The 17,177-nt window shown below is 46.8% G+C and overlaps 1 protein-coding gene across 2 annotated transcripts in view; it reads right to left on the bottom strand.

Moving 5' to 3' along the window:
• LOC8043092 (abasic site processing protein HMCES) overlaps positions 1-17,177 on the bottom strand; it is a 96,097-nt gene that overhangs the window by 28,289 nt on the left and 50,631 nt on the right. Inside the window, exons 7-8 of one of the 2 annotated variants that reach the window (XM_029979882.4) lie at positions 9,345-9,454; positions 1,486-3,146 (exon numbers count right to left, since the gene is read on the bottom strand). In XM_029979882.4, the coding sequence (XP_029835742.2) occupies positions 2,768-3,146; positions 9,345-9,454 (489 nt within the window). In that variant the 3' untranslated portion in view covers positions 1,486-2,767. Of the gene's footprint in view, positions 1-1,485; positions 3,147-9,344; positions 9,455-17,177 lie in introns of those variants that run through there. The other variant, XM_040222284.2, reaches the window with a different exon arrangement.

Here is a 17,177-nt window from a genome sequence, read left to right as displayed (position 1 = left end):
ACTGCAACAGTTAGGGGCTCAACCTTGCTGTGCAGTTAGCAAGAAGCTAACAGCTTTAAAATAACAATTTAATTTTATTTTAATCTTTTTGTTGTATGATCTAACTGGATGCGAGATTATCATAAGTTCTACTCAAAATAACCCATAAAGGAGTGTAATACATGTGACAATGCTGAAAGCATGTTACCAACATGACGATGACAGTCCAACAACGCGTATATCACTCTTGCACACATCAATTTGGGTAGTGCTTGCAGAAGTCCCAGATAGGTAGAGTTTCGAAATTTGGGTGATAGAAATGTAAAGAATGATTGCTGGAGATCCCACTATACCAGTCGCTTCCACAGCACTACATGTAAATTGCAGCATGGGCCACAAAATAAGTAAAAAAATGTTTTTCTTAATTCCTGCATTATTGTTGCAAAGGCTTTGATAGCATCAAATGTGTCACTTGGGGCACTTATAATTAGCTTGTTGGAAACAGTGTGCTAAAAAAAATCCCTGCCGAAGCCATTGGTCAAACGGGAGTGCAGTGCAAAGTCCAACACTCCTGCAAGTGCACACCGCAGCTCAACCCACCTGCTTGTTACTGCTTTGGTCTCCTCCCCATCAACTCCTGCACACTCTCGCAGAGCTACAGGCGTAAGCACTCATGGGCTCTCTTAAACTAACATATTTTGAATTTGATTTCCGAAGTTCATAACAATGCACTTTTCAAACTTCAGACTAATGACCCGAGGGATGCTTCTTCAAATTTGTGCCCTTCTTCGCAATCTCTGGTGCTCTCTTTTTATACTGTCATTATTTCTTGTAATACACTTCAAACACCGATGGATGCTTTATGGGAAGCGCTGAAGTCAGCCCTATAACAGACTATGAGTGCAAAGTTTATAGTGAGGCAACTGAAGAAGAGAGTTATTTTCCCATTCAATATCTACAAACTGAGAGTATTGAATAGGTACAGGAGCATGAATAGGAGAGTGTAGTGAAAGTGACGTCCATTTGATACCAATTTCAAAGCTATCAGTACATATTATATATACTACCCCATAGAATGTTCACATTGCACTGCATACTCATGGTTACTAGTCATAACACCTTTCACAGATTCTTCCAACCTGCAAAGCTTTTCTGTTATTTTTCACAAACCTCCTAGGGTTAGTTCATATTTTCTTCATCCTGACTGGCATGATAACATCATTTGCAAAACACTTATTTCTAGTAGGCAGTGTCCAGAGAGGAGCTCTATTGTACATACTACAAGCAACAAGTAGATTTCAGCTCTAAAAAAATATTTTTCCCATCAATACTTAAAAAACAAGGTAAGCGGTGACGATTCAAAGTAATAAGAGCCGAAGACTCGGGGCCACAAAAAAGGTGACAGATGCAACATAATGATGTAGTGTGGTGTTTGATCCCTTTTTCTGTTCCCAAGTTTCGGGATCTTATTGGTATGAACTTTTTGTACATAGGCAGCATGCACTTCATAGGTCGCAGGAGCATATCCAAGCTGAAAGAGCCTTTATTTTACAAGCACAAGGAATATTTGCAGATGCAAGTCAGAGATTGTCTGTGGTCCACTCATCAGTTATTGAGACCTTTACTTAAAAGACAGACACTCAACCTTGGTCTTCTGTCGGGAGGCTAATAGTCTTGGCGACCTCCTCTCCCAAAATGTGACGGGGAGCCGCGTTATGGAAGGGAAACATGCGAGAGGATATAAGAGAAAAGAAATTATACAACCGCCTTTGAGCTTAACTTGCATTTTTATTTTAGACATCCATGCGAAATATATGCCGCCTACGAGGCGTCAAAAGCCTGGGTGCCACACTGCCAGTATGATCCTGTGTTGCTTACTTAACCACAGCGTAAAATATTACGATCACAACAACCACGCTGGTCTAGTGTGGTGATAGTTAACGAAAAGGAAAAAGGTGTGCGCGATCTGCCCTTGTAGACAGCCTGCATGAAATAAATAAAGAGTCAAGCATACCGTGTTTGCACGATTCTAACGCGCCTCTGATTTTTACACGGAGGCAAATTTAGCTCCCAGATATTGAAAAATTTAATTGGTGCCCAATTGTACCGTGCACCTAAAATACTGGACTTTGAACACATACCTCATAGAACCAATTTTAGGAAACGCACGCCCAATACGCAAAAATAATTACCGCGCACCAGTCGCCGCTGTCAAAATCTGGCTATGGTTCTTCGCTGTCCACAGACCGCAGAAGGTCTTCCTTGCTTTCGTCTACAACATTTGAGGTGCCGTGCTTCTTGCGCTTGTACAAGTGTGCAACCGTCGCGTACTAGAGGGACGTCTTCCAAACAACACTTCGCGAGCTCGTCGGGTCGCTGGGATTGCGAGGCCACCCAGTATCGCTCCGTTGTTATCGTTTCCTGCCAGTGTGATGATGCTTCGTTCAAATAAAGCCTCCTAGTGGAATTTAGCTATTTTGTTTTTCCATCTTAAAACGGTAGACACGAGTCCGTAAAGGCAAAAGAATGCGCGATACGGATACGAAAATGGCGAATGTAAACGAACGGTCACGAAGGCGATTGGGCTAGCTGCCTTATACCGAGTACTGCGTTTTTCTTTTCAGTTTTGGTTTTCAATTTTGATTGTAATGCGCATGCAATTTTAGGCACCAATTTTGGCGAAAAAAAGTGCGCGTTAGAATCGTGCAAACACAATATATAGTTCAGAAAAAACACAAAATATGTATAAAACTCAATCACAAAAAATGCAAGTAGATTATTACATGAGTTAATCTTGCCCTAATTGTCTTTTTATCAGTTCAATTTGCAGCTGTGCTCGAGTAGTTTCAAGTCTAACGAGTTCTCTTTTCTCCCTGAGCACTTCCTCGCCTAAAGCATAGAAACTCCGTGCAGCATTTGCTGCAGCGAGGGTTGCGTTTGCAGCCTGTATGGCACCATTTCTATACTTTCCCTCAAGGTGTATGTTCTCATCCTCCAAATCCAGCTGTCGCTTGGCCCTTCTCTGGTACTGCTGTGCAGCCTCACAGGTCCAGCGTTGATTGTGCTGCACAACAGGAGAAGCCGGAGTTCTCTGCGCTGCGGCATCTTCAACTGTACTGCTGCCAGATGACGAGGGTGACAGCGACGTCGCCCTTTCCGTGCAGCTGCTGTTGTGACACACACATGAACAGGAAATTGTTTGAAGTTAATGCATACGCCTTTACAACAATTGTCAGCAAACTTAAAATGCTAAGCCGCTGGGCTGTGGATGGTAGCCCGAGGTACAACATCGTCTTGCGTAAAGTTAATGCTCAGGACGTGTTCCGAGCATGTGCAGTGAGGAAAATGGCAGCTCACAGAGGGCTTTTGTGTGGCAGGGGTACACTTGTAAATTTCAGCCTAACTTGGCAAACTGCAAGGGCTACAGCTCCAGAGAGCTGCTCAGAGCACTGAAGCAAAGGATTGTGACAAGACACCATACTGGTGCACGTCCTCTGTGACATGATTCTCTCCGTCCTCTATCTCTCCGAGTGATGGATGAGGGCTGCAGTGCATGACGTTTTTGACATCACCCTGGATCAGGGTACATCAATGTATGGGAGAACTGAGCACGATGCGTGGCAAGCTTAATCCAAATGTGACAGCAACACTTGTCATAATTTTACCACATATGTTGGCGGTCGAACAGACTGGAGTGCCTAACCCCACAACTTCTTTTCATTGGCAGTTGGTAGAGTCGCCATACAGACATTTGTATAAGATTTAAAACAAATAGATGTGGCACACTCACACCAACTGTCATCTGTGATTATTGTGTACTGAAGCACTGTCCGGCTAACTGGGACATTGATACTTTTTCAGATTTTGTTGGCACAGATCAGCATTGAATAAGTCATTGGTGCATTCTCACCTTAACCTCACCAAAAAGAATGGATTTTGGCTACGTTAGCGTGCATGTACGAAGGTCGTGCAAAAACACCTCCACTGACAGTGGAAAAATTTGGGATATTGAGTGATCTCATTTTGAGGAAAATGGGTGATCTCAATTTGAGTGAGACTAACATAACTTTGTTGATTATGATGTAAATATTCCTTTGTAATTTTGGGGCACAGATAGTTTAAAACTGTGAGTTTTACTGCATTTACCCTAATACCGTAAAATACCGTAAGGACACCCATCCGAAATGAAGAGATAAATTGGGAAAAACATGGGGTGGGCTATCTTTGGGGAGGCCACAGCAAAACTTTATCAAAAATTAATGATAAGCGCTGGGGCACCGGCTACAAACCACGTGACGCGGGAACTGATACCGCAGATCGTGGATGCAGCAGATTCAAGTTTCATGGTGCAATAAAGACGCGGGAACCCGCTACAATCTTGCCTGTCACGGAAACAAATACCGCAGACCGTGGACACAACAGAATCGCATTTTACGATGCAATATAGATGCGGGAAAAACTCGCGTGTTACGCAAGCCGATATTGTGCGCAGATCGCAGATAAAAACGCGGGAACCTGCTATGAACTTGCTTCTCGGACACACCGGTACCACCGATCGCGCCCTTGATGCGCGATTCCTGTCGGACATCGCTTGACGTCCAGCAAGAATCAAGGGGTGGGCGATGTTTCGGAATTTTTATGTTACAGATATTTAGCCAGAAAAACGGGATGGGCGATCTCTCGGGGGAGGGCGCTTTTACGGGATTTTACAGTAAGTGGTTCTATTGGCACTTTTTCAGCAGTGCAGAAATGGCTAAAAATGCGAAGGTGGTGTCCTTCTGCTGTGCTCTGTTCTCTAAGGGAAAAGTTTTGACTCGTGCTCCTAATATTGTCATTTTGCTTCATGAAGTTGGTCTCCATGTAAGGGCACGCAGCAGTAGTGTTATGCAACTGACATGTTCGCTTTGAGATGGAAAACCCATGTACTGCTTTTTTTGGTTTGACAGCAAACTCACTTTTGCAGCTTTGTTTACTACAGCTGTCTGTCTGAAATTTCAAGGAGGGGGGGGGTTCTGAAGCCCCCCTGCCCTTGTTCCCACGCTACTCGCCTACATACATTTTTCTTTTGTGTTTATTTGAATGATAGTGTTTACATTGTTTACGGCGGTAAAGACGTTTTTGGCAAGCAATATTTGGAAATAATTTTGAGAAATGACACAGGCCCACTGCATGAAACAAGACCCAAGGTGCTTTGGGGCTATTTCTGTGTAAGTACCACTGAGTTGAAACTTGTGCGAGGAAGAGCTAATTAATCTCCAGGCTTGCCCTTTGATCATATTGAGCGAAATGCTAGTTGTTGGGCATTGAATGGGGTCTTCGGGAATCGGCTGAGATATTTGACCCAAAACTTTGCGAGGCTATATCGTTCTCCAATAAATTTGTACAGTGCACCCAAAATTTGCAATAAAGATTTTACACATACTGCTTTTCTGTTTCGGTAGGGCAAATATTGGAACTTACCTGTCCGTTGGTCATGTTCTTTGTACAATCTGTACAAAGTTTGGCACTTTTTAAGTAATTTTCTCTATGCTTCTCGAAGTTGCGTCACTGAATGCGGAATTTAGTGGCGGCAGGTCATGCAATTGTCAACTTGGTCCCAGGCGCGTCTTTTGGTTTTAGTAGTCACGGTAGGGTCGAATTTCCGCTGGATTTGATATTTTAGAGTTTCAACTTCCCGGATTAATTCTAATTTTTCATCTAGGGTCCAATTCTTTTGACGCAGCAGTGCGGTCCCCTTTGAGGTAGTCACTCGGTTCATTTTCGTTTGCAGAAGAAGCATGATTGTCTGCAACCTTGGTTTATTTATCTACACAATCACAACAACATTCCTGCTAACCGTAAAATAAATTTTAAGAAACAATGCAAAATAACAAACTAGTGCATATCCAACAACTTCAGTCTTGTTTATTTCTCGGTTCTAGAACTTTTGCAGACGGCACAACGGAGTTGATTCGGAAACTCTGCATGTACCGGCTGTCTTGGGGGGCGAGTGAATTGAACGATTGGCAGGTCCCTGGTCTTCTATGGACGGTGTAACATTTCACTGAATCCAGAGAAAGTTCTGCTACTCATCAATAAATATCCATTGTGCCGTTGAGCCGCTGTCCACCGTTTATCTGCAGAACAGTTGATGCTGCAGTTGCACTGTAAGCACAATACGAGGATTTTGTACAAAATGGACACCGTGAACAGAAATTTTCCCGGCGTGACTACTTTCGATAAACCGCAATCGCTGCTCAAAAGGCAACTCTCCGTAATTCTTGCTTTCAATAAACATATTCTGATACTGGTCCTGCTCAAAGTTAGTTTCATAGCACTCAACATAATGTGTGTATGAGGCTGGCCTCATCACAACCCTATCGCGAAATGTTTTGGTACTCACCGTAAAACACTTGTCGTACTTGGCTGTCATGTTCCTTGGAACACGTTCCATATTTTGGCGCTGTTATGCATGATTCTTGCTATGCTTCAATGAGGCCGATACGAAGCTTCGACAAATCGGTGACTCCGAGCCATTGTACTACATTCACCGGTCATTTAGATTGTCGACGGGATGCTGCCGTCGACTTCAGTCGCAGTCCCCTCGAATTGTCAGTTTCTTTAAGGCACAAAAAGAATACTTCTACACTCTTAACTTAGAACACGGAACCTACCGTATTTGCACGAATATAACGCGACCACGAATATAACGCGAGGGCAGTTTTTGATGCCCCCAAAAAGAAAAAAAAATATTATTACTATTATAACGCGAACCGATGCCGCGTCAATTTCTCGCACTCGGGGGCATAGCAGAAGTGAAAAGTCAATGGAAATAGAAGAAATATCAGTTTATGTTTTGACTGCACTCATCCTCACTGCTCAGGTCCTTCCGTTTACAATCCACTTGGCGACTACGCAGGTATGCAGCAGCACGGCACCTGCTTGTCTGGTAGTTTTCTTCCGTGGGAGCTCCTCGGCAGCCCACAATCCAAACAAGGCGCGGAAGCAGAAGCACCAACACACAAACACCAGACCACTCTTGAGCAGAAACTAAACAATGCGCTGGCAGAAAAAAGACTGCTGAACCCGATACACGATCACACTTCTTGTTCTGATCCCTCTTCGTAAACAAATGCCTCGTGTTGCACGATTGGGTAAACGCGGTCTTGGCTTGGCTTGTGTTGACTTGACTTGGCCCGGCTTGGCTTGGCTCGAATTGGCCAGTGCCCGCATTCCCGTATGGCGCGCGCGCGTGCGGCGTGCGCGCGTTGTAAGAACACAAAAGCGATAAAAATGCTTTTTTATGTTTTCTATTCGCCCCTTCACGTGGCCCAATGGCTAGAAAATGCCCCTCCACACCCCCACTTCTTTTTCCATTGGATCTTTTGCATTGAGCCGGAGGGATGACTTTCTCCTCTGGCTTTCTCCAGACTCTCGCGCCTCGTGGCTGAACTCGATTCCGAATATAACGCGAGGTGCGTTTTGGAGCCCGTAATTTCGGAAAAAAACTCGCGTTATATTCGTGCAAATACGGTAAATCATCGCTCTGAAGACAAACACCAATGCGACCGCGAACGTGGAAACTGTGTATGCCTCAGCCATTTTGTCAAACGAAGAGGCGGGGCCTTGCGAGGCTCCCCGCATCCCTACCGAGCCGGTCACGTGATTTCAAAAGCCCTCTCCCAGGTACTGCGGTTAACTTCAGCTGCGGTTAGCGCTTAACCGCGCTTCCAGCAAACCGGCCTGGAGTTTGAATTAATGAGAGTCTACTGTATTAGCCTAGATAAAAGTTCCAAGTATTTCTGTCATGTTGGGCCAAGCTTCAAAGTCGTAATCATTGTTTCTGGGATTAGAAGGTAGACTGATTATACAATGTTTTTGCGTGGTCCCATGAAAGTGGTAGGTATGATGGGAGTTCCACTGTATACACTTTACACAAGCATACTGACAGCAGTGTGAAACAAGTATGCGTGCACTCAATGCCACTGAGTCTGATCAGATGATTCAAGTGAAGAGGGCTCAGTGTAAATTTCTGTAATAAAAATTTATTTTTAATTCATTCATTGTTGCTACATCATTTTAAGAATACAAGCCCACTATATGCTTTTGTCTCTCCTTTGCAAAGCTTTTCTGATATAGCTGAGGGAGACACAGTGCTGATGAAGCAGTAGTGATCACCCCAGAGGGGCTACAATTGAAAGCAGTTCATGGACTAGGTAAATGCGAGAGTTGTGCGAGCACTTGACTTAAAGGGACACTGACAGGGTATTTATGCTCGCTGAGATTTTTAGTTGTATGTGACATATGAGAACCCAACTACCCAGAACAGAATTTGCGGTTCAAAACTCGGTTTCTTTCCGCGCGAAAACCGCCGATCGAGAACTGGCCGGTTTGAGTCGCACTCACTCTCTGCTACGTGATCACAGGCCATTTTCTAAGCTTTAGACACAACCACCAAATTTAATCAAGGTCGTGGGTCATTGAAGGCTCACAACTCAATATTAAAAATATAAAAAAATTGAAACCCATTTTTTGTGGCTTTTAAAAAGCTGGAAATATGTTGATTGAAAAAAAGTTGCACAGAGAACCGGAAACATTTTGTGCATTGTAAATCTCAACATGGCGTCGTTTTGCGTATCGTGGGACTTGCGGGGCCGCTGGATGGCGATGGCAGTGGACGACAGGAGTGGGACCTCTACTTCAAAACCGTCGTTTGTGGTACCGGCGAATTCTGTCTTCCTTTGAAAGAAATTTTGGACCGATCAAAATCGGTATTTATTCCGTACGAAACGCCCGACCACCAAGCCGATTTGCAGGAAGACGTCATTGACCCGTCGCCCCCTTCTCGTGGCTGAAGACATCGCTGGCGCAAACGTCAAGCACGAAGTGCGTACTTCGTGTTGAAAATGCACGCGTACGATTTTTTAACTAGGTGTGAATGTGGCCAATGCATGGTGCTGTCCGACTTCGAGCCGGTAGTGCTTTTGCTAGAGGGAAATCAGCAGCTAACTTTCCAACCTACAGTCGACCAGCTGCATTACCATGAAGAGTTCCTCCAGTAGCCCCAAAACCATAATAAATCACCTGGCAAAAAATGAAAAAACTTTTTGGGGGCTGTCGGTGTCCCTTTAAGCACGGCTATGACCGATGCCTTCGCGGACGTTTAGCTTGTGGCCCTTGTCCAATCGCTGTGGTGACGGGACTAGCCGAACCCAGAAGCCCCCATGAAAAGCAGACATAATCTGTTTTGTAAAAGTGCCTATGGGGAAGCGGATCCGTTTTTTGTCATACAGCAACAGATATGCTTTGTGAGGATCATCCAATCTGTCGCAGCAAGAGCTTGCTCTGCTGAAACAATTCAGACACGCCTTGTGAGGAAGACTCACGTCTTTGAGATGGGCAGGACACACTTGACGCTATTGTTGGTGACTTTGCCGACCTCCGAGGAAACGGGGTGCCACTCGAGGTCTTTGGGGCAGTGCACCGACCGTGTCAGCTGAAATGACAACAAATAATGCGATGGTGTACAGGCTGCGTTACGACGGCAATTGTTCCAAACATCGTCCCAAGAAATGCTTTACAAAAGTGAAATGCACAAATACCGTGTTTGCACGATTCTATCGCACACATTTTCGCCAAAATCGGTGCCCGAAACTACATGCACGTTACAATCGAAACCAAAAACCGAAACTCAAGAAAAATGCAATGCTCGGCCATCGTGACTGATGTTTACGTTTGCCATTTTGGTATCCGTATCATGCGCATTCTCGTGTCTACGGACTTGTGTCTGTCGTTTTAAGATGGAAAAATAAAAATAAATTCCACTCGGAGGTTTTATTTAAACGAAAGGCCATCACGCTGGGGGAAAAAAAGATAACAATGGAACAGCACTGCGTGGCCTCGCAATCCCAACCACCAACAAGCTCGCAAAGTGTTATGAAAGACGACCCTGCCTGAGGCGACGGCTGCACACTTGTACATGCACAAGCACGGCAGTTAAAACGCTTTAGATAAAAGCCAGTATTACTACCTCTGGACAGCGAAGAACCATCGTTGGACTCTTACAACAGCGACTAGAGTGCATGGCATTTATTTTTGTTTTGGCGTGCGTTTCATAAAATCTGCTCTATGAGGTATGTGGTCAATCTTCATTAATTTAAGTGCGCGGTAGAATCGGCAGCAATTTACTTTTGGTTATCTGAAAGCTAAATCTGCCTGCGCATTAGAATTGGGGGCGCGTTAGAATCGTGCAAACACGGTAAATAAAAAACAAATAAAATATGCACATAAAGCAGAACATAGAAAGCGAGTTACTTGAGAAAAGAATCAAAGCTGAATTGAATACACAGTTATATCTTGCTGATATGGACCCTATTATGTCCACTGTATGAACTAAAATTTTCAGGGATGATCCGGGCGAGTATAAAAACAACTCACATAAAATTGTGAGTGTGGCAGTGGCTCAATATGTTCAGAGGTTTAGATTCACTGCAGCCAGATGCGTACAAGTTAAAGGGGGTCATGCAACGAAATCGGGTTGCAATGTTCATGACTCTGCAGAAGCATACTGGTCGTATTCTGGACCAAGTATACTCACAGAGACCGCCACTGATTCAGAAGCTTCTTTGTCGCAGTGAAATCGCGGGGATGAAAGGGGACTATTTCTTTCAGTGTTGCCTTCGCAAAGCTTGACGACGTAACTGTGGGATTGAAACCACCCGCCTGACGACAGTTCAGTGCAACTCATGAATTGGAAATAAGAACTGTGTAAGAACTCGACTTCGACCCGTAACAATTACTGCCTCGGAGGACACTTGGGTAGTGGCTAGTGTCCAACCACAGCGGGGATGAGAATTGCTGAACTCTAACAATGCCTGGAGCTCAGCACACATTTTCTACTTTGCCGACCATAGCGCGTGGCTGTGATTAACGTTGGCGGCATAGGATAGGCAAAAGGCCATGTGGCCGCTTGTCTTGGCTCTGAGTTGAGGGGATGAACGATGCTCATATTTCTCGAATATTCGGTGACTGTCATTACCTAGAAAGAAAAGCTGAGGCAAGTTTATTCAGTTATTAACGTTAGAGAGTGATTCCAAGTAGCGTCGAGACCAGTTACCGTATTTACTTGTATAATGAACTCACTTTTTCCCCGAAAAATTGACACATATTTGGGGGGAGGGGGGTTCATAACACGGGGTAAAATTTTGGTACAGGTTCGTCTGGCGTCGTACTACGCTCGAGGAAGAGAAGGAAAGAAGGAGGGAGAGGAGAAGGAAAGAAGGAGGGAGAGGAGGAAAGGAGAAGGGGTTGAGGAGGAAACTGGGGGAGGGCCCCTGAAAAATTTGTTGGGGAAAAAAAGGAGTTGCAGTCGGGGAGGTCCCCCGGCGATTTTTTTGTGGGTATAGTTTGTTGTGGGGAAGCAGACAATGACTTTCAGAAGCACAAGAGCAATGAGCGTGCGATGTGCGCTCTTCATATTGGGACTATTTCTCAGGTTTTCAAGAACGTACTAGATTAATGGTTTTGATTTCGTAGAGCTGCTTTCTTAGCATTTGGAATTGGGGTTATTTTGTTATTGTATTTCACAACGTGAATTTTAGCTTTTTTTCGGGACTGGGTCAATCCTGGGTAAAAATTTGTTTCCCAAACTTATTTTAAAGGGGCTGTTCGTATACCGCTTACAAATCGCCACGTTGCGCTGTTAGCATTTGGAATTTGGGTTGCATTTCACAACGTGAATTATAGTGTTTTTTTTCGGGACTGAGCCAATCCTGGGTAAAAATTTTTCTCCCAAACTTATTTGACAGGGACTGTCACCATTCCGCTTACAAATCGCCACGGTGCGCTGAGCCAAGGGTATGAAATATATTAACCCAATTAATTATCTGTAACAATAAGCGACCAGCGTTTAGTCAAACATCCAGAAACAGAGTTTCTAAATCTGCTAAAACGCCCTAAGCAAGTGAAAAAAAATATATCGCATTCCAAATCGTCTGCTTCCCAAACAAAAAAAGTACCCACAACAAATCGCCAAAGGACGTCCCCAACCCCATTTTTTTTTTTTTTTTTCACAACAAACTTTTAGGGGGCTTTTTCCCAGTTTCCTTCTCACCCCCTCCTCCTCTCTCTATTCCCCCTCTCCTTCCTTCCTTCCTCCTCTCCGATCTTCCTCTTCCTCCTTCTTTCCTCCTCCTCCTCGAGGAAAGTGCGACGCCAGACGAATCTGTACCAAAATTTTTGCATTTACACACTTTCTGCAAATGTTATATTAGTTGCCAATATGACACGGCAAGGTACTGTGGCACGTCTCCAGTGGTGGAGGCGCACCCAGGGCTGGTCGGGGGCACGCCACAATAACCATGCTTTATAAATTGCAAACCTTTTAGGGCGCTTTCAGGGTGCCTTTTGCCGAAGGAAAAGCGCCCTACAAGCTCACTCAGCACAAAAAGCAACACAATTACAACCGTTCTTAGGCGACATATATTGCTAGTATCCAGCGGGCACGCTCAGGTATAATCCGTGACTACGCGTATAAGAAGTTGTAGGAGTCGCTTGAGTATTTGATCGTTTCCTGGGAACTGAGGTAATCGACCTTCAACCGCTCGGATGGGGGCACCCCGACGGCTCGCCCCGAGGATAGGGGGATGAGCGGCTTGAGCCTTTTTTAATCTTTGGCCCGGGAAGGAGACAGACATTCTTGCCTGTCTCCGCGAGGTAGTGGCACCCTCCCCGGCTTTGTCGTTACGGCGCGTTCCCAGTGACGGCTTGTCTGGTCGGGAGACTGCTACAGCAAGGTTTTAGTGAGGAGGGGCGCCGGCCTGGGTCCATTTGGACTCCATTACGCTTTACTCGCTAACTTCGAAGGACACGGCGTTAATTTGTTTTGACGCGGCGAAGTGGAGGGTCTTTTCTCCGTAAACTAGTAAAGTATCACCCCGATTGGAGAGTTCCCCAAGTGGTTTAGCATTGTTTCTCTTCTTAGAAAAGGGAAATAACGAGTTCTGTTGCCTCTCTGTGATTGGTGGAGGACCCGCCGGCACTGGGGCCAATAGAATTGTATAATCGTCCTGATTGGACAGGCCTTGTGTCAGCGGGGAGTTTTCTCGTCCGCGCTGGCGAGGGAACGTTGAGTTTGAACAAGCCCGCGCGCGGAGCAAGTTATCTCCCGTGGTCCGCCGGTCCGCGTAGCTTTGTCGCGAGCGACGAGCAGTTTCTTTGAGCCTCACCGTGCGCGGTGGGCACTTTGCGCCGAGGCGCGGTTTTTTCTTGTATTTCTACTGCCGTCAGCGGACAGTAGAGTTCTGTAACCAAGTTTGCTGTTGACGTTTTAATATATTTGTTTTTATCAATCGTTGCTCTCGATTTTGAGCGTCTTTCTTCGAGGCTCCGCCACCACCAACAAGCACCGAAGCGACCATCCAGCGCGGCAGTCCACGATCACCCGGCCCTGACCTACGACTTCTAGGAAGGACCGGGACAAAACAACCTGGTGACCCTCAGGGAGGGGCACATTCTTTACTGGCGCAGTCGACAGGATCGTGGACATTGTCAACCGCCTGGAAAGGTTCCAGACGCCTGGGTTGGTGCGGAAAGCGGTGGTGTAAATCGGAAGGAGCCCAGGACCAGCCGAGACAACGAGGAGCGGTCCACAAGCAGCCTGGTACAGCAAGGCACGGCTACGAGCACGCCTGTGTCCGACAGCGGTGGAAGCCAAGAAGCGGACGTCGCGTGGGGCCATCGGCGCCGGTGACCTGCGGGTTCGGCGTCATCGACAACTGCCGTGGGCCTGGGGCCTTCAATGGTGACAAAAGATTCAAGCCGGCGGACGTCAGCGGCTGCAATCGACGCCAGTGGCCTGCGGGGTTGGCGACATCCGATGCGACTGCGCGGACTCTACAGCACCGCCAGGTAAGTGGTCGTTTTCCCTTCCGTCGCCGGCTGACACCCGCGTACTTAGCTGCATGGCGACGTATAACTGGCCCATTGGGGAGAGCCTCAGTAACGGAGGCGACGAATGGTCGGATGGGGAAGCGATTCCGGTGAGTGTTCAGATAGTCCTCGTGAGGAAAAGAACGAAGGAGCTAGACCTGCAGATACAACTCGCAGAGCTCCGGGCGGAGGAGCGGAGGACAAGAGCTCGGCTTCTGGAGGAGCACCGTGAAGAGTTGCAGATTAATGCAGCGGAGGGCGCGGAGCCCGAGGCTCACTGCGTGAGCGAAACAGAACCGGACGCACGGGGCGACCCGGAGACTGCCATGGGGTCCGGGGCCGATTGTGCCGTACAAAAGCCGGATACTGCCATGGAGTCCGAGGGTGATCGCGCTGTCCAGGAACCGGAGACTGCCGGGGGTTCCGAGGCCGATCGTACCGTACAAGGACCGGAGACTGCGGTGGGGTCTGATGCCGACCGCAGTGTCGAGGAACAGGACACTGCCGGGGGGTCCGAGGCTGACCGCGCTGTCCAGGAACCGAACACTGCCAGGGGTTCCGAGGCTAATCGCGCTGTCCAGGAGCCGGAGATTTTCATGGAGTCCGAGGGCGGTCGCGCTGTTCAGGGCCCGGACACTACCGTGGAGTCCAGGGTCGATCGTGCCGTGTAGGGACCAGAAACCACCATGAGGTTCGAGGCCGATCAGGCCACGCGCGAACGAGGGTTCTCCTGCGTCCGGGCAGCTAGAAGGGAGGAGCTCCCGGAGAACCAGGGGTTGGATCCGGCGCTGGGGAGACTAGCGAATGTGGAGGTCGCGAGGGGGGCTGCTGCAGTTGTTCACATCGCTCAGATTGGACTTCGGTGTCCCTACGACGGGCCTAGTGGGGACGGTGTGACACGACAGGTGCCACCAAGTGGGCGGCGCGGAGAGGTGCCGGTGCAGGCGCACGAATCGCCGTGGGGCGACCACCTCGGAGCTAGGAATGAGATGGCGCGCCAGAGGGGCAGAGCTGGTTTAGACCGAGGTGTCCGCGAAGCGAGCACCAAGCACATTTCCGTGTCGAGACCGAGCCGGGCACGCCTTCGAGGGCGTATAGGAAGCTCTGGAGAGCATCGCAATTCCGGCGGCACCCGACATAGCTGTTCGAGAATGGGGCGATTGTATGGTAGCAGGGGAGCGTTTTCTCCCGCTTATGCACGTGGTGTCAGTGGGTGTGCATGTGGGAAGGCGATCACTGCCACGGCAACATGAACATTTGCATGGAAACAATTTTCCGAACAATACTGTGCCACATTTTTGGCTGGTTGCTTAATTTATTTTGGGATCCGGAAATGTTTCATGTGATGTTGTTTTTGCTTTTTTTTGTTGTTTGTTTGTTCTGTGGAAGCTACTGGTTGCGACCTGTTAGCTGTAGAGTGTGGCAGAGTTTCGTGCTGCGTCGCATATTCTTTGTGAGCCTTTTTTTTATTGCTGTAATCCTTTTTGCGCGTTTGTTTTCGGCGCGAGTGGGACGGCTGTACAAAAGTACGGCTGATGCTCAGGATATTTTTTTTTTAGCGTATGTGTTTTGTTGTTGTTCCCTTGCCGTCGTTTTCCGTACGGGGTTTTGCTTGAGTTGAAGTGTTTTTCTTTTTATCTTTCTTTTAATGGTGTCGCGACTGTTCTGTTATAATAACTGCTGGCCAGTCCAGAAGTCCTGGCACAGTTTTCAGGGTGGGCGTGTAGGAGTCGCTTGAGTATTTGATCGTTTCCTGGGAACTGAGGTAATCGACCTTCAACCGCTCGGATGGGGGCACCCCGACGGCTCGCCCCGAGGATAGGGGGATGAGCGGCTTGAGCCTTTTTTAATCTTTGGCCCGGGAAGGAGACAGACATTCTTGCCTGTCTCCGCGAGGTAGTGGCACCCTCCCCGGCTTTGTCGTCACGGCGCGTTCCCAGTGACGGCTTGTCTGGTCGGGAGACTGCTACAGCAAGGTTTTAGCGAGGAGGGGCGCCGGCCTGGGTCCATTTGGACTCCATTACGCTTTACTCGCTAACTTCGAAGGACACGGCGTTAATTTGTTTTGACGCGGCGAAGTGGAGGGTCTTTTCTCCGTAAAGTAGTAAAGTATCGCCCCGATTGGAGAGTTCCCCAAGTGGTTTAGCATTGTTTCTCTTCTTAGAAAAGGGAAATAACGAGTTCCGTGGCCTCTCTGTGATTGGTGGAGGACCAGCCGGCACTGGGGCCAATAGAATTGTATAATCGTCCTGATTGGACAGGCCTTGTGTCAGCGGGGAGTTTTCTCGTCCGCGCTGGCGAGGAAACGTTGAGTTTGAACAAGCCCGCGCGCGGAGCAAGTTATCTCCCGCGGTCCGCCGGTCCGCGTAGCTTTGTCGCGAGCGACGAGCAGTTTCTTTGAGCCTCACCGTGCGCGGTGGGCACTTTGCGCCGAGGCGCGGTTTTTTCTTGTATTTCTACTGCCGTCAGCGGACAGTAGAGTTCTGTAACCAAGTTTGCTGTTGATGTTTTAAGGGGGGACATGGGCCTAAATTTTAAATTTTTTTGGAAACATTCATTTTTTAATTTTGAGGTTTTCAGTTTTAGAAACTAATTATACACCCTTACACCAAATTTGATAACCATATGCCAAATAGTTACGTTGATATAAAATATTTTCAACACATTGTGAGGCAGTAACAAAGTAAAGGAGTTCAATGTTTGAATGCATTTTTCTCAGTTCCACTTTTTGCTGCAAATTTCATATGAAGGAATCTTTTGTTCGAAGGTGAAAGTATTCTGATACCACAATCAAGATGTTTCTGAACTGAAATTTACTCAGGAATCGGGCTATCTACTTTATTTTGTTTTAGGTTGAAGTCCTCAGTGATAAAAAACCAAGTTTTCAAAAATTGACAGAGGACAGATATGCATCTCATAGTTTGAGGTAATAACTCTTCCTGAAATATTTACATTTAAGTTATTAAAACTAGATAGCCCAAGGTCCCATATCCCCCACTTTATATTCAAGCAGTCAAAATGATGCTTAATAGCTTGATTTGCATATCATAGATTTCTTAATGAAAAGCGACACATCATGTTATGAAGGTATGTAAATTTGTCCTAGAGAGCTGAAAGTTAGCACGGTACACCTACATCTGAAGCTAAATCTCCCCTGCAAATTTCATTCCAATCACTTGAGTAGTTAAAAAGTTTGAGCTCTAGCCAGTGTCCCCCCTTAATATATTTGTTTTTATCAATCGTTGCTCTCGATTTTGAGCGTCTTTCTTCGAGGCTCCGCCACCACCAAC

This window comes from Ixodes scapularis, unplaced genomic scaffold (assembly GCF_016920785.2).
Source record: "Ixodes scapularis isolate PalLabHiFi unplaced genomic scaffold, ASM1692078v2 PGA_scaffold3__209_contigs__length_174095766, whole genome shotgun sequence".
Lineage (NCBI taxonomy): Eukaryota > Metazoa > Arthropoda > Arachnida > Ixodida > Ixodidae > Ixodes > Ixodes scapularis.
This window is presented reverse-complemented; position numbering and strand designations above follow the sequence as displayed.